This window comes from Felis catus, chromosome C1 (assembly GCF_018350175.1).
Source record: "Felis catus isolate Fca126 chromosome C1, F.catus_Fca126_mat1.0, whole genome shotgun sequence".
NCBI classification, from domain to species: Eukaryota; Metazoa; Chordata; class Mammalia; order Carnivora; family Felidae; genus Felis; species Felis catus.
The window spans coordinates 217,317,621-217,342,809 of NC_058375.1; the positions used below are offsets into that span (position 1 = coordinate 217,317,621).

Here is a 25,189-nt window from a genome sequence, read left to right on the forward strand (position 1 = left end):
GAGTTAAGAAGAAGGAGCCCAATAGAAGAAAAATAATTCACACGAGCTCCCGCGGTTAGTACGGGTGGAGCCAATTTGAGCCACGACTGGCCATCTTCCTGACCAAGCCCCCACTGTGCCTCAGCCTTGGCTCCCCTTGAGGAAGCTCTTCCACATTCCAGTCCCTCCAAGTTCTGTTTTCAGTGACACCTCATCATCTCAGATGTGCAGGGAGCACACGTTTTCAATAACGCACTTGGCACGCCAGAGTAGAACGGATGCCATTTTGGTACTGAATTGGATGAGGCCTGTTCAATCACTGGAGCAGAGAGCAGGTGTCCTGCAAACATGAGTTATTATTGTACTTATTTCCTTCAGACATCGTCACTCTGAAAATCGTTGCAGCCCTTACTGAATACTTCTGAGGGCTGGCGTGGTCTGTGCAGGACGACAAAGATTTCTGAACATTTGTGGAGGGCCCGAGACTAAATACAAAGCATGAGAAATGGAGGACAGGACGGTAACATCTGTCTCCCAGAATTCTTCTTGGGATCTGTATTGCATGTACGTATATCTTTAGGAAAGAGGCAGCTTAAGGTGGAAATGGGGTCTCGTGAGGCGCCGAAGGCCAAGGGAAAGTCACACAGATGTCGCGTGCCGCTGCCCAGAGCCCGGTGTTTCGCGGACATTCAGCCCATCTTCGGATGGGGCTGGGACAGAGATGGCCGGGTCTACGTAGCAGATCCAGTGGGCCAGCTGGGGCTGGCCGCTGGGAAAGAAAGTTCCCTGCCGTCGACCCCGCACAAGTGAAGAGGGAACAGCAGAGAGGGTAAGCAGGACAAGGAGCAGAGAGGGATCTTTAGGGCTCTACTGTAGCGTCTGTGATGTCACCTCCCTTCTCGTGTCCCCTGTAAAAAGCCCTCAGTGAAGTCTGCACTGCTCGTCCGTGCTCTGTGCCTGGGGATTCCTCTGGGGGGCGCCAGATGGTGCTGAGGGCTTCCCTCTGAATGACGCACGGGCTGAAGGCAGGGACAGGTGCAAGGGCGGCTCGATGGCCCCCACTCTAAACGGCCCTGGGACCGGCCTCCGGGAGTGTGCAGTGCAGAGGAAGGGCCGGGCATCTAAGGGCGAGGTGGAGGAAGGAGAGAGAGCCTTGAGTTAGCAGGGTCAGGACAGGTGCCGGAGGGTTGCTGCATCAGGCTGGGCTCTGTTGAACGAGCACCGTTGCGACAGGCCGAGGTGTAGGGGAAAGAGAGAGCCCTCCCTGCAGCTTGAAGCACGGCCACGAATGCCAGAGAGCACAGAGACGCCTCAGACGGTGCGTGTCGCCCACCTGCTTCTCCAGGCAGGCAGACAGGCCGCATCCTTCTCTCTCCCTGCTGCCATTCTGGCTGTGCTCGGAATTTTCCACGGTGCCATGACCCAACACCCTATGGGGCCTATCTGCGGGAAGCTGATTTCCCCTCGCGCAGTTACTGAGAGCGCCCCTTTCACCCTGAATTGTCCCAGTTTGGACACACAACTGCCGCCTCCCTGCTTGGGCCGTGACCAGCCAGGGGCACGAGGCACTGATTCGGGAGGCAGCGAGGGTCACCGAAATGTGTGACTGGCCAGAAGGCGGATATGGCAGTGCCGTGTGGAAAAGTCTGAAATGAAAAGACTGCCCAGTAGGTTATCTTAGCAATTATTTCCCGTGAAACACTCCGCTTCTGACTTTAGGTTAGGTGGACCTGAGTTGAAGAATTACAGAGTCAATGATCTGCCTAATCTCAGAGACACTGACATCCCCAACAAAGCATTATGTTCTGATCTCTGTTTCTAAGTTCTTGAAAATAATGGTTATGAATCGTCAAAGACACATCCTGAAGGTAAGCAACTTCTTACCTACTGAACAGCACGGGGGACGGGTGCTGCTTTCCTCGCCCTGGAGACAATCTGTCTCTCGCACAGTCGGGAGCCACGGGGAAAGGAGGTTTTATAGATTATGGAGTGATGGTGGTTAAAATGGTTTACAAACCTTTTCAGCCATATCTAATCCAGTGTCAGCTAATATCTGAGCCAGGATTTTCTCTCTTCCTTTGATTACTTCCAACTTCTCCTTCAAAAAATACTTGGGGATGGGAATATCTAATTGTTGCTAGAGAAGAGAAAAAATAAGCAAAAGGGCACATTTGTCACAACTTAAGGACACAGTTCAAATCCATCTAAAACATACAGTAAAACATACAGTAAAGACCATATATCAAAGAGATGCATTTTACCTCCCATCCTTATTCAAGAGGTGATGACACCAGCGGCATAAAAACAATTTTACCGCTAAGGAAACACAAATAAAGTTGTAAGGAAAAATCATCGCCGTGGCCCTTATTTTAATCGTTATGTAAAACGTAAGAACTCACATCAATTAATTCACAATTAACTCATGATAACTTCATGAATTTCTTTAAGGAAATAGACTATCATCTCAGCCTACCTGAAACAATAATGCAAATTAAGAGAGCAAAGTATTGCGACGGAGAGATCTTTGAAATAAACCTAATGATTTATCATCAGCATCGTTAACTATTTGCCTGTAAATGATCACTGGTTTTTTTCCCCTAATACTTTGGTTGGACTTTTACCTAAACGACCCCAAATTACAAAAGTTATTGGCAAAGTTCATTTGCTTTATTAGGACAACTTGTTTTTTATGCAATAAATATAAACTTCTGTTTTTCACTTGTGCATATTACCAACTAGTTCAGTTGCTGGAGGTCACACGAATATTTACGAGCCCAAGTTCAACCATCAGAAGGGTAGAAGTGCTATCTGGGGGTGTGGGGTGGCCCTTGGCCACCCCCCATGAGGAACACTGTGCTAGACACTCTTTCAGACCCTCCTGGCTGCCCTCTGGTAGACCAGTCGGCTGGGCAAAGCTAAGGGTTCGGTCCTCGGGGTCAGTTCCCCTTTTCCCTATTCTGGCATGACTCTCCACACCCTCTCCCCTATCCAGGGAATTCTGAACAGGCCTTCCCTTAAAGAAGCATTGTAACAGAAAGGGGTGTCCTTTTTTAGGACTTGGTGAGATTGTACCAATACCAGACGGCAACTGCTTTTGACAGCCAAACTTTTCTTAGACGGATGGAACTTTGGGGTGAACTGAAAGTGGGTTTCCAGGATCCAGTGAGTGAGTGTGGCCTGGGGGATGGAGGAAAGTCAGAAGAGAGTGATTACGCTTTTATTTAATGTGGAGATTGTGTTTATTAGTAGGTGTGTTAACGCGTTGTGCTTTTCCAACTGTGACGACAACGTGTTATTGACACGGCTCCGCGTGGTCCAAGAACGAAGAGTCTGAGGGTGAGGAAACGGAGCAGCGGAGGACGAAAGAGGAGGGAAGCCGAAGACAGTTGCTTGGGTTTGCGGCTAGACCTCCATCCGCAAAACACTTTATGTCCAACCCAGATGCTTTGGGGTTTCCCATTCTCTAAGGGACCTCTCTCGCGTTCTCTGGAGAGCGGCTTTCTCCATTCTTCTGAGCATCTGATGAACTCGCGAATTTGGGGCAGCACAGTTCTGACTCGAAGACAGAAACCAGTCTCTCGGTCTCAGTTTCAGAATCTCTCGGGGAAGGATCGCCTGGGGCAGCCACCAGCACCCATCCCTGGTCTGATCAGCTGTGGCCGGGCTGTGGGTCACACTGCACACAGATGGCTGGGTGCTGGCCCGATGGAATAGCGGAGCCGTGTGCCATGTGGGTGGCGGCCACAGGGGCCCAGACTCAGGGATGCTGGTTGGTCAGGCTTCCACTGGGAACTGCAGGGCTGAGCCCCACAGGACTTCCCAGAGCTGGTACGTGTGCGTGTGCCTGGCCCGGCAGCGCTCCCGGGGTCCGTGCCGCTGCTGGTCCCGCCTGGACCCCAGTGTCGTCACGTGGCTCAGTGTGCCCACCCCAGAAGTGCTGGACCACACAGTTGACGGTCTCCTACCAGGAAGGCTTCCTGGACAATGCCACTCGTTCATCGCCCCTTTTAGTGCTCATGAGCTTTGAAAAGATGAACCAGCTCAACCAGAGGGGTGACGACTGAAGCAGGAGGAAAAGTAGGGGAAAATCTGAAGGAGCCCGCCACACAGATTTCATAGATGTCTTACTCTTCAACTTTGAGCAGGTTATTTAATATTCTCGGGATTAAATTAATACATTTAATACTACTTCACTAATTCGATTTAGGGATATGATTTAATGGCTGTTGATTTCACGCTTATCCTCAGGGGTTCTTGATATTTTCACACGGGTGGAGTAAAGTACACCTGACCAAAAAAAATCCGGACCAAAAGTGATCCAGAGCATCACTTACAAAGCCATGCTCTTGTAAGTGAACGTGACAAGCATGAAAGTTTCGGAGTGACCTTCAACACTTTCCATCATTTTAGCTACCCTTTATAGTCCTTTCTAACAAAGTGCAATAACAATGCCAGAAAAACCTATTCCGGAAAGAAACATAACCTTTATAGAATCTCGCATGTTTTCAAAAGGAGGGAGCATTACACGCCAGGTGGAAAATTGAACACTGTCTCCTTTTAATTTTATTTTAGGGAAATGTTCCTTTCGAAATGAAGACTGAGCTCACAGGACCGTGACACTGCAAGGACCTGTCCACTGGCCTCTGGCTGACTCGGCCAGACAGAGCGTCAGAAGAGACTCTGGGCGTCTGGCAGTGGGGGTCGGAAGGGCGGTGGCGGGGAGACAGAAGGTCCTCAGCTCCAGGGCATCAGAGAGAGAGAGAGGAGGCCCTTCTTTCTTGTCTGAGCCTCAGAGGCCTATCGCCATAAGTCCCCAAGTCACCAAAGACCCAAAGGAGAGGAGGAGACACATCCACCTGGTAATAAGGAACCAGCGGCCAATCAGCCCGAAGAAAATGGGGGTAAACAAAGGCCAGAAGGAGATCTCCTTGGGCAACAAAAGTAGGGGCACTGCTACTGGAAATTGGGAGGGTTTGTGCCACAGGATATTTGCGAAAGGGTTGGCCTCCTCCATCCAACAGACCTGGGCAGACACCACGGTGACCAAGTAAGACCCAACACTGGACCCAAGGACTGTGAAAAGATTTGTCTGTGCCCACAACTACAGGAACCCAATCCTTGTCCATGGCAGTATGGCCCAACCGAAGGGCAAAGCTTCACCTTTTCACACAACAACCAGCAAATGTGCCTAGGAAGCCTAGAGTATTGGTTACGGACCTACATATCCGATTTAAAACAAGGCACTGATGAGAAAAGAGGCCGAGTACTTACAGGAGCCAACTTTAGGTCCTGTAGGATGTCATCGAAATAATGAAACTCAGTTAATTCCAATTCAACCATGTCATGCTTCAGTTCCAGGATGCGACCCATCACCCCGTCCAGTATTTTCCGGATCAGCAGTCGCTTCTGTGGGTGGACAATCTGGTCGTAGACATTCTCCAGGTTTCTAAAGATCTGCACGTATTTTATGTAGAAGGTGGCTATCATTTGGAAGATGAAACCTTGATTTCTTTGTGATTCCATCACAGTCTCAGACTCTTTATCAAGCAGAGAATTGAGGGCTTCTTGGGTCTGATGCCACATCTTATTATACATTCTGAGGGAAGACAGAGAATAAGCAAAAATTCCTTCATAAGCCATACGAAATGGGCATCTGATATAACAAACAGTAACGCGGCATCGAATGAGAGCTAAGAACACGGCATGTAATTACGAGGCCCTTTAGACCATTTGTGTCTCATTTTGAGGTGCATGTGATTTGGATGTGACCACTGCTAGTATCATCAAATACGTAGATTAAAAGACTTTTCACCTAAATGATATACAGCGATTCCTCACGAGGCCCATAAAACCTGCATCATTATACTCATTTAATAGAGGAAGAAGTTGATAACTAGAATATTCAACTGATCTGTCCAGATACACAGCTGGTGGGATATAAACTGGAACAATGACATTGGAAAGTCATTCCACACTATCTTATGAAGTTGAACGTGAGCAGATGCTATGAATGAACAATTACACCCCAGAGAAACTCTTGTAAGTCATCATCAAGAATGAACAAACAGCACTCAGAAGGACCAGGCCTTGCGCTCTCTCTTCCCAGGGCACTGCCGGAAGGTGGGCTTTCCCTCACCGGCCCCCTGCTGGCCCGCAGGTACCGAGTTCTCGGCGCTCCCTAGCCTGCCTCTTCCCTCTTGTCTCATCTGTTGTCCCTCCTTCTGGGTTTTTGTGATATCTCCTGTCAAATGCTCGCATGTTCCCTTGGCCCTCATGTGTGTATGTTCTCTGAAGTCCTCTATTGCCATTTTGGAGGAGATTCAGGAAGAGCGGGAGATTGAAATGCTCATTCGGTCCACCTTGTTTACCTGGGAGTCCCCCATCCACCTTCCCAAGGTCATTCCCAGGCATGCCCTCTGGGTCTTCTGCTCTGGCCCCACTCTGTGCTCCTCCTTGCGTCAGCCCTGTCCTCTGAGAACCGTAAACATCAGGTGCCGGAAGTGACCACGGGCCGTGACCTGTGTTATGTGCGATGCTTGCGGGGGACGCTCCCTGAGCAGGGCTCCTGTGCCTCTCTGTGCGGTGGGAAGGGGAGGTGGCCTGCTCCTGAGAGGGAGGTGGGTGTCTGAGCCCAGTGTGCGTGAGTCTGAGCTCCGGACCACGATTCAACATGGCACCGCCACCTCTACCTTGACCAAAAACAGAACCACCACCGCCAGAAAGTACACTCCTAACTCTTGCCAAGGGGGTGGGTGACAAACTGGACCTCCCCCGTTTTTTTTTTTTTTAATTTTTTTAACGTTTATTTATTTTTGAGACAGAGAGACAGAGCATGAACGGGGGAGGGGCAAAGAGAGAGGGAGAGACAGAACTGGAAGCAGGCTCCAGGCTCTGAGCCATCAGCCCAGAGCCCGACGCGGGGCTCGAACTCACGGACCGCGAGATCGTGACCTGAGCCAAAGTCGGACGCCCAACCGACTGAGCCACCCAGGCGCCCCTGGACCTCCCCCTTTTAACGTCCGTTCACTTGATGGCAAATGAGACTGAGTATCTCCACGCACTCTGGTCGTTGGAGGTTGTTTATCCATTTGCTTTGCTTTGTTTTTTTTTTTTTTTTTATTTTTTTAATGTTTATTTATTTTTGAGACAGAGAGAGACAGAGCATGAATGGGGGAAGGTCAGAGAGAGAGGAAGACACAGAATCGGAAGCAGGCTCCAGGCTCCGAGCGGTCAGCACAGAGCCCAACGTGGGGCTCGAACCCACGAGCCACGAGATCATGACCTGAGCTGAAGTCGGAGGCTCAACTGACTGAGCCACCCAGGCACCCCTGCTTTGCTTGTTTTTATGTCGGATTGTTTTTCTACTAATTCCTGGGGGTTCTTTATACATTCTGAGTGTCTACGCCTTCCTCAGCTTGCCTCCCAGCCGAGAAGCTGGTGTCTCACCATGCACGGCCCAGCGAGGGCACCACCGGGAAGGGCGATCCCACCCAGATTCACGGGGGTCCAGCCGTAGCCCTGCAGGCCGGTTTGCAGCCAGGCCCCATGGGGGCAGCAGTCCCAGGCACAGAGCCCGTCCCTGTGCCAGGGCCCAGCCGCTGCTGTGGGCTCCCACTCTGCTCCTGGTGCGGACGTTTTCACCTTGCATTAAAAAATTCCAATTTTTGGATTTTTCAAGTTAAAATATTTTCATTTTATTTTAAAATGTGATATTACGCTATTAAACATAATAAATACGTGTCAGTATGTTATCGGTTCATATAAACTTAACAACTGAAAAGATTTTTAAAAATAAACATTAAAAAAAATAAAACATTAAAAAAATTAAACATTTTTTACTTTTTATTTTCTTATTTTTTAAAAGGGAGAATATAGGGAAGTGGTCACTTTTAAAGTTTATTTATGAGACAAAGAGAAAGAAAGAGAGAGAGCGCGTGCACAAGTGGGGGAGGGGCAGAGAGAGAGGGAGATACAGAATCCGAAATAGACTCCAGGCTCCCAGCTGTGAGCACAGAGCCCGATGTGGGGCTCAAACCCATAGACCACAAGATCATGACCTGATCTGAAGTCAGATGCTCAACCGACTGAGCCACCCGGGTGCCCCAAAACATTTTTTAATCAATTTTTAAAAATGTTTTATTTATTTCTAAAAGCAAGAGAGACAGAGCATGAGCCTGGGAGGGACAGTGAGAGAGCAGGAGACACAGAATCCGAAGCAGGCTCCAGGCTCCGAGCTGTGAGCACAGAGCCCGACGCGGGGCTCGAACCCACAGACCGCGAGATCGTGACCTGAGCCGAAGTCGGAGGCTCAACTGCCCCCCGGGCACCCCATTAATCCGTTACGTTTGTGTTCCTGGGGCAGAGATGAGAGATGTTCATCTTCCTGGCCACAGGTCACAAGCTTTCCTTGGTGCCCAGTCTTTCAGGTTCAGATGATGGCGATGACAATGACGATGGTGATGATGAGGGTGACAGCTCACCAGGACGTCACGTCGGTCACCGTCCTCAGTGCTCCCGAAACCCGACAACCCCATGGGGCAGGTGCTATCGTCGCTGCGGTTTGCAGGCGGGCGGACGGAGACACGGCAAAGTTGCCCAAAGCAGAGCCATCTGCACGCACGGCCCTCGCCCAGGCAGGCCGGCCCCAGCGCCCATACTCTGAGTGCTTTGTGGCTCCCTGGTCTTCGGGGTGAAAGCAGACGAGGGTGATGCCTCGCAGGGCATAGCTCTGATGGGCGCCACGAGAAAACACGGATTCACTGCTGAAAACACACGGCCCCACCCCAGCACTCCACCGAGGTTCATACTGAAGGCTGCCTCGGGCGTGCCATCCGCGGGCGCCAACGTCCCATGTCTCCAAACGTGGCCATCTTTAAAAACCACTGCCAGTGGAAAAAGCTCTGCCAGACGACTTGATGAAGAGAGAACGTTTTCAGGGGAAAGTTAGATTCCGCTCAGCACGGGACCTGCCACTCCTTGCAGAAGAAACGGCTGTTTATCGGACACTCTGCCCCGTAACGGCAACAGTAGCACCTTCTGCCCGGTCCCAGCGTGGCGCATGGGGCCATTCTGCCTGCTGGGCCTTTAAACGACAGGCAAACGGGACGGGGGGCGGAGGAGAAACCAAGGGGGCCGCTGTACCACGTGGAGCCGTCCAGGCCAGCTTGTCACGTACGTGCCCAGGGGAGCCGGGGTGGGGGGCGCTGTGCAGGGTGTCGGGGGGCCGAGCACATTCTCAGTTCGCCAGAGCCCAGACTCGGACACTCTGAGGGGGGACGGCAGACCCCGGCGTCCCCTGACCGGATGGGTGACGCCGGCTACAGAGAAAGTGTCCACATAAAACAGAAAACCGCGTGGTTTGTTTTGTGGTCTACACCTGTCAGGACGATACAGAAGACAATTACAGGCTAATTTTGTTTAGAACCTGGATCTAAAGTCCCAGTTAGCAAACAGGATGTAGCCAGCGCCAGATCAAAAGAGTGGTTCCCTCTGACCAGGGAGGGGTCATCCCGGGAATCTGCGAGAATTTCACATAAAGAGAAGCAGAGCTAAATACCGCAATAGAACACTACAGACCGAAGATTGCTTCCACAGATGCCAAGAAAATGCTCAATAAATTTAATTTACGGCATACGCCTGATGCAGAATGCTGTCCACATACCCAGAGAACAGACGCTGTCAGCCCCTCGAGACGCTGAACACCAGAGACCAAAAGCATTTTCAGGAGACACACTAGAAATCTGGAAGGCAGGAGTCAAAAAGGACGAAGCGGAATGAAAAGGGATTAATTAACACAAAAGATTTAAGAAACTGCCTCTAAATGACACAGCTGCGAAATGCAAGGAGGTCGGTAACAAATATAAGAAGTCACCTGCTACGGCAAAGCTTTTTGGCGAAAGCCACAAACACTAAACGCGGAGAAAAGCTGGAAAAACGAGACCTCGCTCCCGGTACCGATGAAACATCTAAAAATGAATATGGTGGGAGCCACACAATGTCACTGAAGAAAATTCTGGAACGCCAGCTGCAGAGGATCAGAAGGGGCAGACGGCAGGAGAGACCGGACGAAAAGAAAGCAGCCTCCTGAGACTGACAAGCAGATTTAATATCACCAAGAATTTGGGGATAAGATCCTGGAGGCTCTACAAATGAAGCCAGTTGAGATTTCTAAATGGGGGGGGGCGGGGTCATCAATAAAAGATAAGGGGCGCTTATCAGACTTCGAAGCACTTACCACACCAGTCAGCACTAAGGTTGTGCAACGCTCCGGGGGGGCTGCCTCCGTGGGGTGCAGGTGGGGTGACCTGAATCCCACGAAGACCCAACCCGTCGTGAGCAAGGGACGTGGAGGGGGGACTTCCACTGGGGTAAGACGCCCAGATTAATGGCAGAACACAACTAGAATTTAAGAAAGCCTGGACCCTGCTTTGGGACAGACCCGGCCCCGGGGGGCCTCGCTGCCCTAGCTCACTCACTGGCTTCCATCCAGGGTCAAGGAAGCAGAAACGCCTCCAAGGCCATGGCTGGGCGGACCCCTCACTGGAGCTCTGGGCCGCAGATTCTCCTTGTGGCTTCAGCCTTTCAAGTCCTGCCTTTTGGGCGGCAGCCTCTTCCTCCCTCACCTGCTGCGTGATCCTGGCTAGAAAGCCCAGGCAGAGGTCATTGGTTGACGGCAAATATTAAGTAGCCGTGTGAGCAGGCCAACCTCTGCATCGATGGCCTTTTCTCTGGAGACCGACCTTCGCTTCACTGCCCTCCAGTCTCCCTGCTGTCCTGACGTTCCTCGATGTGTGCCCACTGGTCACAGCCCGGCCACTCTCTGGACTGCCAGCAGCCCGGCCACGGTGCCTTGGCCAGGCCAGCCTGGAGACCCCCCACGTCCCCTGGAGACCTACCCCGCCTCGTTGCCCCACGGTCCCCGCATCCTTCTGCTGAACCAGTGCCCGGGGAACATCGTGTGAGACAAGGGACGTGGCAAGATTATTTTGTTTTTTAATTCTTTTTTTAATGTTTATTTTTGAGAGTGAGAGACAGAGCATGAGCGGGGGTGGGGCAGAGAGAGAGAGACACACAGAATCTGAAGCAGGCTCCAGGCTCCGAGCTGTCAGCACAGAGCCCGATGTGGGGCTCGAACTCACGGACCGCGAGATTACCACCTGAGCCGAAGTCGGATGCTCAACCGACTGAGCCACCCAGGCGCCCCAAGATGAGTTTTTAAATAACAACATCAGCGAACTAAAATTCATGTGCTGTGAATTTATCCCTTAAAAGTGCACACATCAGTGGTTTTTGTGTATTCACAACCAACACCTCTAATTTGAGAGCATTTTTTTTAAGTCTATTTATTTATTTTGAGAGAGACAGAGACAGCGCGAGCAGGGGAGGGGCAGAGAGAGAAAGGGGGGAGGGAGAATCCCGAGCAGGCTCTGCACTGTCAGCACAGAGCCCAACATGGGGCTCGAACCCACGAAGCCGTGAGATCATGACCTGAGCGGAAACCAAGAGTCGGACACTTAAGCGACCGAGCGACCCAGGTGCCCTGAGAACATTTTCATCTCCGAGAGGAACCCCGTACCCACTAGCTGTCACCCCCAGCCCGCCTCCTCCTAGCCCCAGGCAACCATTAATCTAGTTTCGGTCTCTATTTGCCTATGGTGGTGGGCACTTCAGGTAAGGACCCACACAGGAGGGGGCCCTTGCCGACTGGCTCCTTTCACTCAGCACAACGTTTGCCAAGTTCACAGGTGCTTTAACATGTATCCAGGCCTCCTTCTTCTTGTTTGCCAAATATGTTCCAGGCATACACACCCCCCACTCTGCTGGCCCATTCTGCGGGGGGGGGGGGGGACACAGGGGCTGTGTCTGTCTTTTCATTATTGCGGATGATGCCGCTAAGGGCATTTCCTGCACCCGTGTTTGTGTGGACCTGTGTTTTTATTTTCCTTGGTCATGGCAAGGGGGGTTTTAAAGGTAAAAGTGCCCCATGTTTAGAATCAGAATCTGTCTCCTGGGGTAGCTGGTCTGGGGCTGGTCACTGAACCTCCGTGTGCCTTTACTTGCTCAAGTGGCAAATCTGGGTAACAATGCTTCCTCTCTGGATGCCCCCGGGATTGCCGTGGGACAGGATAACAGATGTGAAGGCGTTCTTGAAAGCTTAACACGCGCCTTGTAAAGAGAGGGTGGCATATTATCCGTGAGACTGCGCAGAATTTTAAGTACATGACTGGTTTCAGGGTTGAGCGTAAGACCAAGAAATATTACAGATCTTGAGGTCAGGAGGATTGTGGGTGGAGAACACGATACGCCAGTTGATAACGAGCAGATTGTTATTTCTAGATTTTGGCAGTTTTTCTGTATCTGGGTGGGTGGGGGAGGGGAAGACTTGACCATTCAGACCTACCGCGTACTTCCGTGGAAAATCTAAAGCTTGTAAAATTGGCCGTTCTCCCCCAAATATTTTATTCAGGGTAAGTCTTCAAGTTCTTCTAGCTGTTTGTCCTCTTTCCAGGATATTCCCTCGGCTTTCTTGCTTAAGGGAGGCTCAGCTGTCCTCCCCTGCAGGCTTCACAAAGAGAGGCTCCCTTTCCCCCAGGCTCCTCTAACCACAGTGGGGACACAGGGTCAAGGTCCCTGCTCCTCACTGCCACATCCGGGCCATTCGCCCCGTTCCTCCCACCACCCCACTCCCTAGCTTTGAACCTCATTTCATCAGGTGGTATTACCACGGCCCCTCAGTGCCTCCATTGTCCGTCTACCATTTTTCCAGGCCCCCACAAGATGTCTGCCCCAGGAACAGCATTTGCTGACAGACTCTACCCTCCTCACTTCCCTGGGCTAGGGAGGCCAGGACCTTAAGCCACCCGCTGGGGCTCATGCCCCCCCCCACTAACATCACCCCACTTCTCCCTTCTCCAGGCCCCACAGCCTTTCACCAGCCAATAGCAAAACATTTTTTTACATGTTTGTTTTTGAGAGAGAGAGAGAGAGACAGGGAATGAGCAGGGGAAGGGCAGAGAGAGAGAGGGAGACACAGAACCTGACGCAGGCTCCAGGCTCCCAGCTATCAGCACAAAGCCCGACGCGGGGCTCGAACACATGAACCATGAGATCATGCCCTGAGCCGAAGCCAGACGCTCAACCACCCAGCCGCCCCTTAAAGCAAAACTCCTTCAAAAAGTTGGCGGTGCTCACTGTCTACAATGTCTCCCACTCCCACTCCCGGCCACCTCCCTGCGGCATCCCCACTGAGGGTCAAGGGTACCACCCGACCCCCTGCTGCTAAATGGATGGTCCTTTTCGGTTCTCCTCTGACTCTCCTCAGCGGTGTCTGAGTCTGTCACTCCCCGCTCTGGGAAAAACATTACTTCTTGTTCACCTGGCTTCCGGGGCCCCGCGAGTTTGCTTCTTCCTCACTGATCACACCTTCGATCCCTTTGCTGGTATCTGGTCCCCAGTCTCTTGCCACCGATGATTCAAAGCTCAAGGCTTCGTCCTCAGACCCCTCTCTCTCTCTCTGTCTACCCTCATTCCGTGTTAATAAAGCCCATGTACATACCAACACCTGTCGAGCTTCTATTTCACACGCAGACCTCTCTCCTGAACTCGAGGCTTGACCCTCCAATGGCCTACTTGACCTCTGTGTGATGTCCAACTGGCTCTTCAAACTCAACACCTGCACGACAGAGCCCCTGACCTTCCCCACCCGCAACATCTCAGCAGGCCCTTGGCCTCTCTGCTCTGATTTCCTAAAAACAGGGTTAGAAATAGCAAGCTTTGGGGCGCCTGGGTGGCTCCGTCGGTTGGGCGTCCGACTTCGGCTCAGGTCATGATCTCACGGTCCGTGAGTTCGAGCCCCGCGTCGGGCTCTGTGCTGACAGCTCAGAGCCTGGAGCCTGCTTCGGATTCTGTGTCTCCCTCTCTCTCTGACCCTCTCCCATTCATGCTCTGTCTCTCTCTGTCTCAAAAATAAATAAACATTAGGGGCGCCTGGGTGGCGCAGTCGGTTAAGCGTCCGACTTCAGCCAGGTCACAATCTCGCGGTCCGTGAGTTCCAGCCCCGCGTCGGGCTCGGGGCTGATGGCTCAGAGCCTGGAGCCTGTTTCCGATTCTGTGTCTCCCTCTCTCTCTGCCCCTCCCCCGTTCATGCTCTGTCTCTCTCTGTCCCAAAAATAAATAAACGTTGAAAAAAAAATTAAAAAAAAACATTAAAAAAAATGTCGTGGACACGCTGTGTATGAACTACTTGTCTATTTGTGCCTGTTTCCTCAGCTGTAAAACGGGAAAAAAACAAAAAACCAACAACAGTAACAAGTCCTACACGGTAGGGGAGTGGTGAACAATGTGGTACCACAAAGCTTCCGTAACTCCTTTCTTGACTTAATATGGGCCCCGCGTGTTTTCACAAAGCAATCCATTTACTACTGAGCCAGGTCAAGGGAAAAGCAGGCCAAGTACCGAACCTACTGAAGGTACTGCTTCCTCGAAAACACAGCGGCGAGGGCTTAGCAGACACGAGCAACGGGCTTGCGGGAGCGCATCTTCATGGGCGGAGAGGGTGGTGGGCCAGGGAGGAGGGACACCTAAGCGGATGGCCTTCCGTGTCCCCAAGAAGCGGACACTCTATACTGGGCCTATGTTTGCTGCAATATAAGAAGGAGGGTGGGAGAGAGAAGAAAAGAAAAAAAAGAAAAGAAGCAGAGGAAGCTATCCTTCCGTCTGAAGAAGCCCACCCCATGCCTCTAAGCCGGCAGCCCATAACTTACGCGTTCGACATGGCTGGCTACTTTCCCTCTTTGCCTCGCCCGCCTGGAAGCTCTTCCTTGTCCCTCCGAGGGGCGGCCGGCTGCAGGGGTCGGGACACCGCCAGGGGCGTCCACGGAGAGGTCCTTCCGGAGGAGGGGGACAGGGATCGGAGAGATCCTCTCACTTTGGGCAGGAAAAGGCGACAACCTGCAGATACGCGCAGGCACCGAGGGGGATTCGAACGTTCCCGTCGCCACCCCGAGGCTCCGGGACCTGACCGTAGCCACTCGACGCGACGCGAGGCGGAACCTAGCAACCGAGACGCTGCGCATGCGCAGTGCCGGCTCACTCCGGCCCGGCGCGCGCCCCGCCCCCTGAGCTCCAGGCGCCTGCGCTGCTGCCTGGTTTCCGTGGCAACCGCGCAGGGGCGCCGAGAGACGCTGGTCCCGCGGAGGGGAGGTGCCGCCCGGTAGGGAGGCGGGGCTCCCGGAGGGCACCTCTGGGGACCTGCCTCCGGGGGCCACCCCGGGTGCCTCCCATCGGCTCGTCGTCCTCCGCGTCGTCTTCCCGCTTGCCTGTTTGCCCCGCTTTCATCCACCTTCAGATATGTGGCCTTGGACCAGGTCCTTGATTGTAGCCTCAGTCTCCCATCTGTAAAATGGGATAACAGCCGTTCATTTGTTCCAACCTTTACTGGGCTTCTCTGGGCCACGCGCAGACTTAGGTTCTGGGGATACAGGACAAGCAGTCCCGTCCTTCCGGGACGAGATGAAAACGAGGCGAGGAGCTAGTGTGTTGTAAATGGAAAAATGCTGTGTGGATGTTAGTTAGCAGCGAGTCGCCATGAGGGTCTGCCTGCGTTCACTGCCCTTCTTCCTTCTTCTTTCGGAACTATCGAGATTTATTTGCAAATTCTAGAACCCGCAGTCCCTGCAGGAATGTATCCAGGACCAACGCGGCGCCGCGAGCCTGGAGAAGATATCCACCTAAAAGTAACAGCCTGAGTCTGGATCGCAGAACCTGGCTCCCACCATCGCTAATGAAGTGAACAAAAGAGTCGCATAAATCAGCAAAAGAAAGAAAGAACTAAAAACTTAAGTACAGCTTTGTGCTACAAATGTCAAAAAACGGTCCTCAGTGAACTAACTAGAAGCCCGCTGCCGATCATGGCATCTGAATCTCATCCCCATTCCGCACAAATCCCTACCAGGGAAGGAAACCAAGTAGACAAAATACCACGAATTTTTGGTGAATCCACAGAGCGGGAGGGTGAGCACAGAAGCAAACCACCAGGGAAACGCAGGGGAGATAAAACTATCATGAGTAGAAAGCAGCCCCTGCTGCCCCAGGACCCGACCAGAGGTGGGAAAAAGCACTTAGGGCTTGCCACTTTCTAGGCCTTTGCCCCGAGTTGAGGCAGAGATTCAAAGTCCAAGGACATTTTTGTCACAGGGACAGGGGAGGCTTCTAACAAGGGTGGGGGCAGGAGTTTACCAGAATCTCACTCTCGCACACAGCCGGGGGTGGGGGGGGGGGGCTCAGCCCTAGTCCTCACTGTATATACATGAAGGTCATGGAAACATGGGTAGAAATGCAATCTTCCAGCTCTCAAACTCGTTCAGGTACAGTGAGAAAGCAGCCGAGGAATATCTGTTCACATATTTGAACAAATAGAAGGTTTTACAAAGAGCAATCCACTTTAATATGAACAAGACAGAAGCAGTAAGTCCACCACCCAAGCTGAAGGCTTTCGTAACAGGGGAAGCAATAAAAAAAGACTTACAGTGTGGGCGAGACAGATGAAGAACCTAGCCCGGAAGAAAATGTAAGCAAAGAGAAGAAAATTCGTCACATGCGTCCCAGGTTCTAGAACAAATTAATATGAACATTAACTGAAGGGAATAAGGGCTGAAAGAAATGATGAAATGGCACAATGAGACGAGAAGGATTGTACAGCTAAGGCAACGAAATGAAAATCAGAAACACCCACCAGAGAAACCAAATTAGAAAGACCAAGAAATAGACTGGGCACAAGTCACCTGAATTACTGACTTACACGAAAAGCTTGGATCAACTGCAGGGAACGTAGTTGGACGCAGAGGGAAAAGACTGCACCATTTAAGCAATTAGGAAGGGGTCAGTTGATATTTCTTTAAAAAGAGCCCTCCGATATTAATTTTTTCCAAGATATAAGGGAATATCTCGGAAATAGGAGAACCAAATCTGCAGATCAAAAGTCCTCACTGTGTCCCAGGAAAAAGGTGTAGAACGACCAACCCCAGAGATATCCTGGATGTGTTATTGAACTTCAGGAGAAGTGGTAGGGGGGATCTGGTGGCCTCACATGTCTCCATGGTGGCTCTCAATGTAAGATGAAAAGGTAGCAACGTTTACAAAGGTTTGGGGGGAAAATGTGACCCAGGATATTTCTACTCCCTGAAGGTGATGTTCCCAAATGTGAAAGCCCTCAGGAAATACAGCACTCATGGGTGAATTGACATGTTTTCCAACACAAGTAATAGAAAACCCAACGTCTAATGGCTTACACAGGAAGAGGATTTAGGGGCACCTGGGTGGCTCAGTCGGCTAGGCGTCCCGTTCTTGGTTTCAGCTCCGGTCATGATCTCACAGTTCCGTGAGTTCAAGCCCCACGCCAGGCTCTTCGCTGGCAGTGTGGAGCCTGCTTGGGATTCTCTGTCTCCCTGTGTCTCTGCCCCTCCTCCACTTGCTCTGTCTCAGTCTCGTTCAAAATAGATAAATAAACTTTAAAAAGATCAGAGGATTTATAGTGTCCCTTAACAAGAATAGAGGTGAGACAGTTTTAGAGGTGGTCACAAGGGAGGTTTAGAGGTGGTTATTTCAGTGACTCGGTGACATCATCAATCTTTGATGGTTTTTCCATCTTTTGGGGCTGTCATCCTGAAGATGTTGGATGGTTTCCCTCATGGTCATAAAATGTGTGCCGCAGCTATAGACATTGCACCCTCACTCGGTGACATCTGGAGATAGAAACAGGACCAGCCAGGGGCGCCTGGGTGGCTCAGTCAGTTGAGCGTCTGGCTTCGGCTTAGGTCATGATCTCACAGTCTGTGAGTTCGAGCCCTGCATCGGGCTCTGTGCTGACAGCACAGAGCCTGGAGCCTGCTTCGGATTCTGTGTCTCCCTCTCTCTCTGCCCCTCCCCTGCTCATGCTCTGCCTCTCTCTGTCTCAAAAATAAATAAAAATATTAAAAAAAAAAAAAAAGAAACAGGACCGGCTGGGAAATGGGACCACCATTACTGCCTTAGAGAAATCGGGAATTACTTGCATTATGACAGACAGAGAGGTGGATGAAAGGACCAAATCGGGATTCTGCCAGCCTGGAAGCAGGCGGTATGGGCTGTCGAGGGGGCCACATTCAGCAACATAACTCGAGCTCTTCCAGGAAATAAATCACTTGGTGGCGAAACCCAGCTATCAAACGACAGAAGTCATGTTCAAAGGATGAACAAGCACTCAGTGTGGGAAGATGGGAACAAGGTCTCCCCAAGTCTGCATAGCAGGAGAACAGATGCGGTTATTCTCTGATTATGTCCCGCGAGCTTTGCAGACCGCTTACTGACCACTTCCTCTCTGGCAGGGACTGTTTAGGACCTGATGTCGATCCATTCACTTAGCCTTCCCACTTCCATCATGAGGGGAGTCATAATTTCACCCCCGTTTTCCACAGGTGGAAACTGAGACTCAGAGGTTAAGTACGTCCAAGACCACACTGCGTGGACGGTGGATTTGTCTTCAAACCACCCAACAGCCTCACTTCAAAGGCTACACCGTTGACGACTACCATTTTGTTGGCAACAACAACTGTCTTAATGAGGAGTCGCTGAACACCAGTGGTTCTCAAGTCATTTATCCTTTAAGAAAACCAACGAACGAACACACCGTTGCTGCCTCATCAGGTAGCTACAGTAGAGAAGGTGACTCTGTCCTCAGTATTCGGTAATTTATGCAGCTTCATGGTCAGACTGCCAGGTCTCTGGGAAAATGTATCTTCTCACATACGCAGTCACTCGGGCAGATCCTCGCTGATGCTCCTTCTGAGCAAAGCGCCGTGGTCCCCACCGTGCAGCTGATCTGGCTGTGTTCTGCCTTCAAGGAACAGAGGCGATAACCTTCCAGAAGGTCTCAGACTTCCTTTTCACAGGCTCGTTTCCTGGGGGAACAGCAGGTCTGGAAGAGCCCTCGGACAGTGTCCACGGATCGTGTCAGAGGCCTCAAGCCCCAGGACATTCCTGTCTCCTGAGCTCCCCTGCTCTGCCAACACACTGTCGGGGAGAGGGACCACCCGGCCCTTCTAGAAAGTCCACTCTGGTTGTGCCCAACTCGCCGTTATTCCTTGACATCAAGACTCCAGGCCAACCCTTCTCCACCAGAGCAGCCTTGTGAACGGTTAAGCCCTGGTGCCCCTGCCCCGGTCTTCCTGATTCCAGGGCGAGCACCCTCAAGTTCTCTGCCATGGCAAGACGGTAAGCTTCCTTGCGATCATTCTCTCTGTCACACTGTTCTCCATCGGTGTCCCTCACACCTAACCCGGTGAAACACAACCTCCCGGGTGGGGGCCGGGGACACTTCATCAACGTCACGCTGTTGACTCAGGCGGTGCTCGCAGCCGACCAGACCTGCAGCCCTTCCTCCACTCTCTCCTGCCGAGCCCCCCGTGCCACTCAGTGTGTTCCCCACCCTGTCCAGTTCCAGGATGTTCCCTGTGAGAAAGCCAGGGAGCCTGAGCACAGCTCTGGAAACGTGTCAGAGTTGTCGTCCGGTGAGAAGTTATAAACCTGCCCGGCCCCCCTATCCTCTCTCTGGCTCACGTGTCTCCTCGTCCTCCATGACTCCATGAAATAAGGATTCGGCCAAGTGCATTGCTAACACAGCTCTGTCGTACCTACGGCCTCGTCCTTTTGTACTAGTGCCTTTTGTGACCATGGGAATTGAGAACCGGGCTCGTCAGCTGGGCCTTGTTTTCTACGGAACCCAAGATGATAACAGTTGCTTTCTCTGCTTCCTTTCCTGAGAACTCACTCATCCTTTTAATGGTCTGTTCTGGCTCCACGTGAAGTTCACTGGGATCAGTGCCTGAGCTTCCTTTCTTTTGGGAGTCACCTGCCACACGGAGCCTCTCCGCTGAACGTGGCACGGTGACAACTCAACCAGACGGGGCATTGGCTCTTCACTGGTACCCAAGTCCCCGGAAGGCTGGCACCTGATTGACGATAACAGCAGCTCCTGGGTCTAGACCTCTGCCTGACAAGATTGAGCCCAGGCTGCAAGATTGAGCTCTGCCCTTTCATAGGAGGAGATGGTGTGCAAGCCACTTGACCAATCGAGACGGGACACCGCTTAACGCTTCGAGGACCACCACCTCAGGGACCCAGCCTCCGCGCCCCCCTCCGCTGACGACCCCCTCACCCTTCCCAGGGACCGCAAGGCTAAACACGACAAGGCAAGCAGACACTCTGCCCGAAGACCAAGCTGTCTGCACCAAACACAGCCGGACCAAGTACCCTGCCCAGGGGACGGCTCAGGGCTCCCACAGGCGGCACGGGCGGGGCACAGATGTGGCAACATTGCCCCGAGGAGATAGCTCCCCCATCCTGCCCTCCCTGTCTTGGGCTCTGTCCTGCCCAGTCCCATCCCGGAGTCCCATCCTGCCATGCCTCAGTGATCTCCGGTTCTCTTCTCCCTGAAGATACTACCTTTATTTTGTTGAGCGACCACCCTCTATGCTTTGCTAGACCCCTGAGGCCCAAGTCTGACTCACCTTGCCAGTAATTTCCTCTAAACTGATTGCTATCTTTTCCGCGGTTACTGTGTTTTCGCCCTAACCGTCGACGTTTGATTCCATTCAAAATGTAAATGTCTTTCTCCACGGCCTCGTAGTCCGACTGCTAGGTCTCCGGCAAAGTTCACCTCCCAGACAGTCACGATATGGAGGAAGTCAGTTCGGCAAATGTTTGTTGGTGCTGGCCCTCGACAAAGCCCAGCACTCGGCACCGTGCGGTGGGAAAACCGGTGACTCAGATGGGAATTCTGCCTTCAGAGAGCAGCAGAGGAGATGAAGGTCAGAGGTGGCCAAATGCCACCGCATCGAGTCCTCTGTGAGCTTAGAACTGAGAGGGTCAAGGTGGCCTTGGGAAAGCGGAAGGCGGGATCGGAGCTGGCCATGCCCAGGGCGAGCAGGGCTGTGGCCCGAGGGGGTAGAAGGAGAGGATGCCAGGCAAAGGAGAGGCATCAAAGCAGAAGCGCGGGGACACATTCACTGGGGAGTCAGTATTTCCGTCTGACCTGGGAACAGGTCTGGCATCACAGATCGGGGCCAGTGCTGTGTGCGCTCAGCGGCGGGCAGAGAAGACCGGACTGGGCTGAGGGGCTGCTCCGGGGTCTGAGGTTTGGTTGAGCAGGAGAGCCCATGCGGTCACCCGGCGCAGAGGGTCTTAAAGCGGGGAGCGCAGGCGAGCGGCTGAACGAGACGCGGCGTGTCCGTGCTCTGGAGTAACACTCAGCCACACGAAGGCATGAGTGGCCGACACCTGCAGCCACGTGGAGGAACCCTGAAGACCTTAGGCGGAGGGAGACAGGCCAGGTACCAAAGGACAGATCCTGCGTGGCGTCCCTTCGCATGAAATCCCTATTGTGGCAAATTTACAGAGACAGAGGTAGGTTCCAGGTGAGCAGGGGCCGGGCGTGGGGGTGTCAGTGCCTAATGGGTATGGAGCTTCCGGTGGGGGTGATGGGAAATCTTGGAAATAGTGCCGATGGCCCCGCGGCATTGTGGACATGGTCCATGGCATCCAACCGCACGCTTAAAATGGCAAGTTTTATGTCACGTGCACACGAATTAGGACCTGGGCGTTTTGAGCAGGTGGCCGAGAGCGGAGGAGACCATGTCAAGTACTGAGAAAGTGTCATTCACAGGAGGCGTGGTGTGGCGCGGAGGGAAAATCAGAGATGACCCTGAAGGCCCAGCGCCGGTGATGGGCAGGGAGGCGGGGCTGCTGGCAGAATGGGAGGCGGCTTTGGGGTGCTTCACGTGGGGGGGCACCTGCAAGACGGGAGCAGAGGGCACCGAGACACCATGAGCTGCAGCAGCCAAGTGTGACCGCTGGCACGGCTTAGCGAGGAGGACGAGGCAGGACAGCAGCCCCAGAGGGGCCACCGGGACGTGCAGGCTTGTTGTCCCGGGTCCGGGACCCTCCTGGGTCCAGTTCCAGATTTCCTGAAAGCCCCCCCCCCACCGCCGCCCCGCGTGGCGATGCTGCTTATCACACCCCCCACGTCCTCAGAGCGTGGCGTGGCTCCTTGAGTGGTTTTATGTTGCCACGTGCTGATAGTTGTCGTTTCCTCACGGGCTCAGGTAGAGGAGTCCCCCAGCGATGCGTTGGGACTTCAAGGCTGGGGGACGGGAAGCGCCGGCCTCTGAGTCAGCTCCCGTAGGTGTCTGGGGAGACCCGCGGGTCCGCAGGCGGCGAAGGCAGGACAGATAAGGCTGGAAAGGTGTAAGGTTCAAAGTGCATTGGAAGGACTTCTCTCAAATGTAAGACACGTTTTCTAGGCTTCTAAGCACAAAATGTCATTCCTCATAAGAGGCGTATTTTAACCTGTCAGATGCCAAACCCTCTGCCGTGACACGCCCCCTTTTACATCTGATGTTATGTCTGCACAAAAGCTAACGGGTGGCACAGGGAGCCTTTTACGTTTGCATCCAGAACTGGAAGTGAACAGAGTATTCATTTCTTCCGATCACGGTTATGAAAGTAAATGTTGGCAGACCCCTGGTGTCCCAAGACCCGCCATTTACACTCTTGACTCCTCCTGACCAACGTCCGATGTCAGCGACGTGTTGTAATTTATAACAGGGGCAATTCTCCTTACCTCAAAGGATTATTGTAAGAATTCAATGAATAATGGATGTAGGGCACTTGGCACACGTTAGGACCCACCTGCTGTTATGTGGCAGCTAATCCCTTAAGCTGCTGGGGTTGCCAAGGTGTCTGCTCAAAATCCACATCTCAATTAGCAGCATTCCTGATTTGGGGGTTTGCGGTGATCGTGGGAGGAATCCCAGATGTCGAGGATCTGATGCATGCAGCTTTTTCCGTGGGGTGCACATAGCAGAGATATTGGCTTAATACCAGTGATAGGTACACACTCGACCCTGCGGCTGAAATCTACGTGCCCGAACAGCAGAGCATTTAGTTGTGAAAGTTGGCTTCTCTCCAGTCTATTACAATAACATATCAAAGGATATCGGACTGGAAGTGAGCCTTATTTGATGGATTTTGTTGAGCATATGCTAGGAAACAGATTTAAAATGGATATTAGTAATCCGAACGTTATGGTCTGGATGGAATTCACACTAATGATACAAACAGCAAAGTTGTTTTACGTCAAATAAACATCACTTCCCCTGGGAAATGAGTGTGTGTGTGTGTGTGTGTGTGTGTGTGTGTGTGTGCTTCTTATAAGCTGCTGTATTATCTATAAATAAAACTGTCCAGCGTGAGAAAAAAATGAAAAGGAACTAGCTAAAGACAGGATGTTTTTTATTATTATTATTGTTATTATCCTGTTTCTTTTCCCCCACAAACATTGAGGCAGCTTTTGTAACCCAGGTGCAAAGGAGGTCACTCCTCATTGTTTTAACACCTGCTGTCTTTTAAAATGAACATGATTCCCACAAGCCATTGATAAATTCAGTCTTAAAACTGCCTCACAAATGACCGTCTCCTTGTATTTTGATCCTACTTCCGAATAACTAGCACGTGTCCGTCCAGTTTGCTTTGTTTTGTTTCTGCTTGACTCTCAAACCGTTTCCCTCCTCTTGTGTGATTTTCACAATGCTCCTAGCAAAACAATAGCTCTTGATACCCAGGGTAGAAAGCTAATTGCAAATAAAAGCCGCGTTGCGCATAAAACAAAAGCGATAACATTAATGAGAGGTGTTTCGAGACTTAAATTGCCAGGGGCCCTGAGTGCATCAGTAAGATGCAGTTTAACAGCAGAGAAAATACTTACTTAATCTACTCATTTATCGTGGTCCACGGCCAGACTTAATAGGAATAGAATCTCCGTTTAAAGAAATCAGGCAGAAGCCTAGTGAGACGTTCACGTGCACGTTCGAACCCCGTCTGTCTTCCAGCCGTTTCTCTGCTGCTCCTTTGTTTATCCCTGCTCCCTACAAATGCCACACCTCTGAGAAGCGGTGCTGCCCTGTAGCAGGGCAGGGTGCCAGGGACCTCACGGCACTCGGGATGGGCTCATCGCAGACCCCATGGGGCGTCTTCCTGGTTCAAATACCCAGTGCAGCCTGTTGATGCTGGGCTGAGCCTTAAGCGGTAAAGCATCCGGGTCACGTGCCTGCCTCCTGTCTTCCCAGCGGGTTGCTGACTTCTGCGTTTCTACGCTGTGGATACGATTTCAGACTTTTTAGTTGTCTGACACACGAAATGCAGATGAACATAGTAAGAGCTATGTTGATGGGCCCCCCGGGTGGTTCTGTCGGTGAAGCGTCCGACTTCTGCTCAGGTCACGATCTCGCGGTTCCAAGGTTCGAGCCTGGCGTCGGGCTCTGTGCTGAGAGTGCAGAGCCTGCTTGGGATTCCCTCTCTCCCTCTCTCTCTGCCCCTGCCCTGCTCACGAGCTCTCTCTCTCTCTCAAAATAAATAGAGGAACTTAAAATAAAATTACCTTTTATTACAGTCAGTGCAGAAGAGGACGCAGCTCTCCAGCCTACTGCTCAAGGAGTTTTCCCAGTCTGCAAACACTCATAAGTACATCGACTGAGACACAGACGAGCAGGATCCCCCAAGTGCTCTGTGCCCTTCCTAATCGCATCCTGTGTCGTTTCCCCATAGGCAAGCGTTACCCGACTGACTCCAATGAGTACTTCTCCCTTATAAAGGAAGACTTTGTGACGTTGTCCCGAGGAAGAGAGAGAGAGAGGAGAGGGAGACGGAGAGGGAGAGCGAGATCTCCAGTTTTTCGAGCAGTAGTTTTTGTTGTTCTACTCGCTTACCAACACTTGGAATTTCCTGTCTTTTTTCTCTGAAATCGTGGTGTCAGCATCTCCTTGTGTTTGTGATTGGCATTTCTCGGATGGGTCACGGTGCTGAGAACCTTTTCATGTGCCCGTCTGGCCCTTTGGATATCCTTTGTTGTGTTTTCGTGAAGCACCAGTGGAAATCACTGAGCAAACTTTCACTAGAATTCCTGTCTTTTCCTCACCCATTTTTAGAAGATATTTGCACATTCTGACATCAGCCCACATTTAATATATTTATTGAGAATAGCTCCTGTCACCACATGGTTTGCTTTTTCTCTCTCTTAATGATGTCTTCTGGTGAATAGCATTTCCTAATTTTAATAAAGCCTAACATATCCATCTGTTTCTCTATGATTAGTGATATTTTTGTGTTCTGTTTAAGAACT

At 51.8% G+C, this 25,189-nt stretch overlaps 1 protein-coding gene and 1 long non-coding RNA gene across 3 annotated transcripts in view; one reads left to right on the top strand and one right to left on the bottom strand.

The window, feature by feature from the left end:
* IQCA1 (IQ motif containing with AAA domain 1) overlaps nt 1-15,145 on the bottom strand; it is a 155,054-nt gene extending 139,909 nt beyond the window's left edge. For both annotated transcript variants that reach the window (XM_045034667.1, XM_006935734.5), the window contains exons 1-3: nt 14,742-15,145; nt 5,251-5,575; nt 1,997-2,116 (exon numbers count right to left, since the gene is read on the bottom strand). In XM_045034667.1, coding sequence (XP_044890602.1) covers nt 1,997-2,116; nt 5,251-5,575; nt 14,742-14,752 — 456 coding nt within the window. In that variant the 5' untranslated portion in view covers nt 14,753-15,145. The remainder of the gene's footprint in view (nt 1-1,996; nt 2,117-5,250; nt 5,576-14,741) is intronic.
* Nucleotides 15,146-15,589: 444 nt separating this feature from the next.
* LOC123379320 lies at nt 15,590-25,142 on the top strand. The gene is made up of 2 exons (XR_006583656.1): nt 15,590-21,417; nt 24,461-25,142. It is a non-coding gene; the product is annotated as an uncharacterized LOC123379320 (long non-coding RNA).
* The last annotated feature ends 47 nt before the right edge of the window (nt 25,143-25,189 follow it).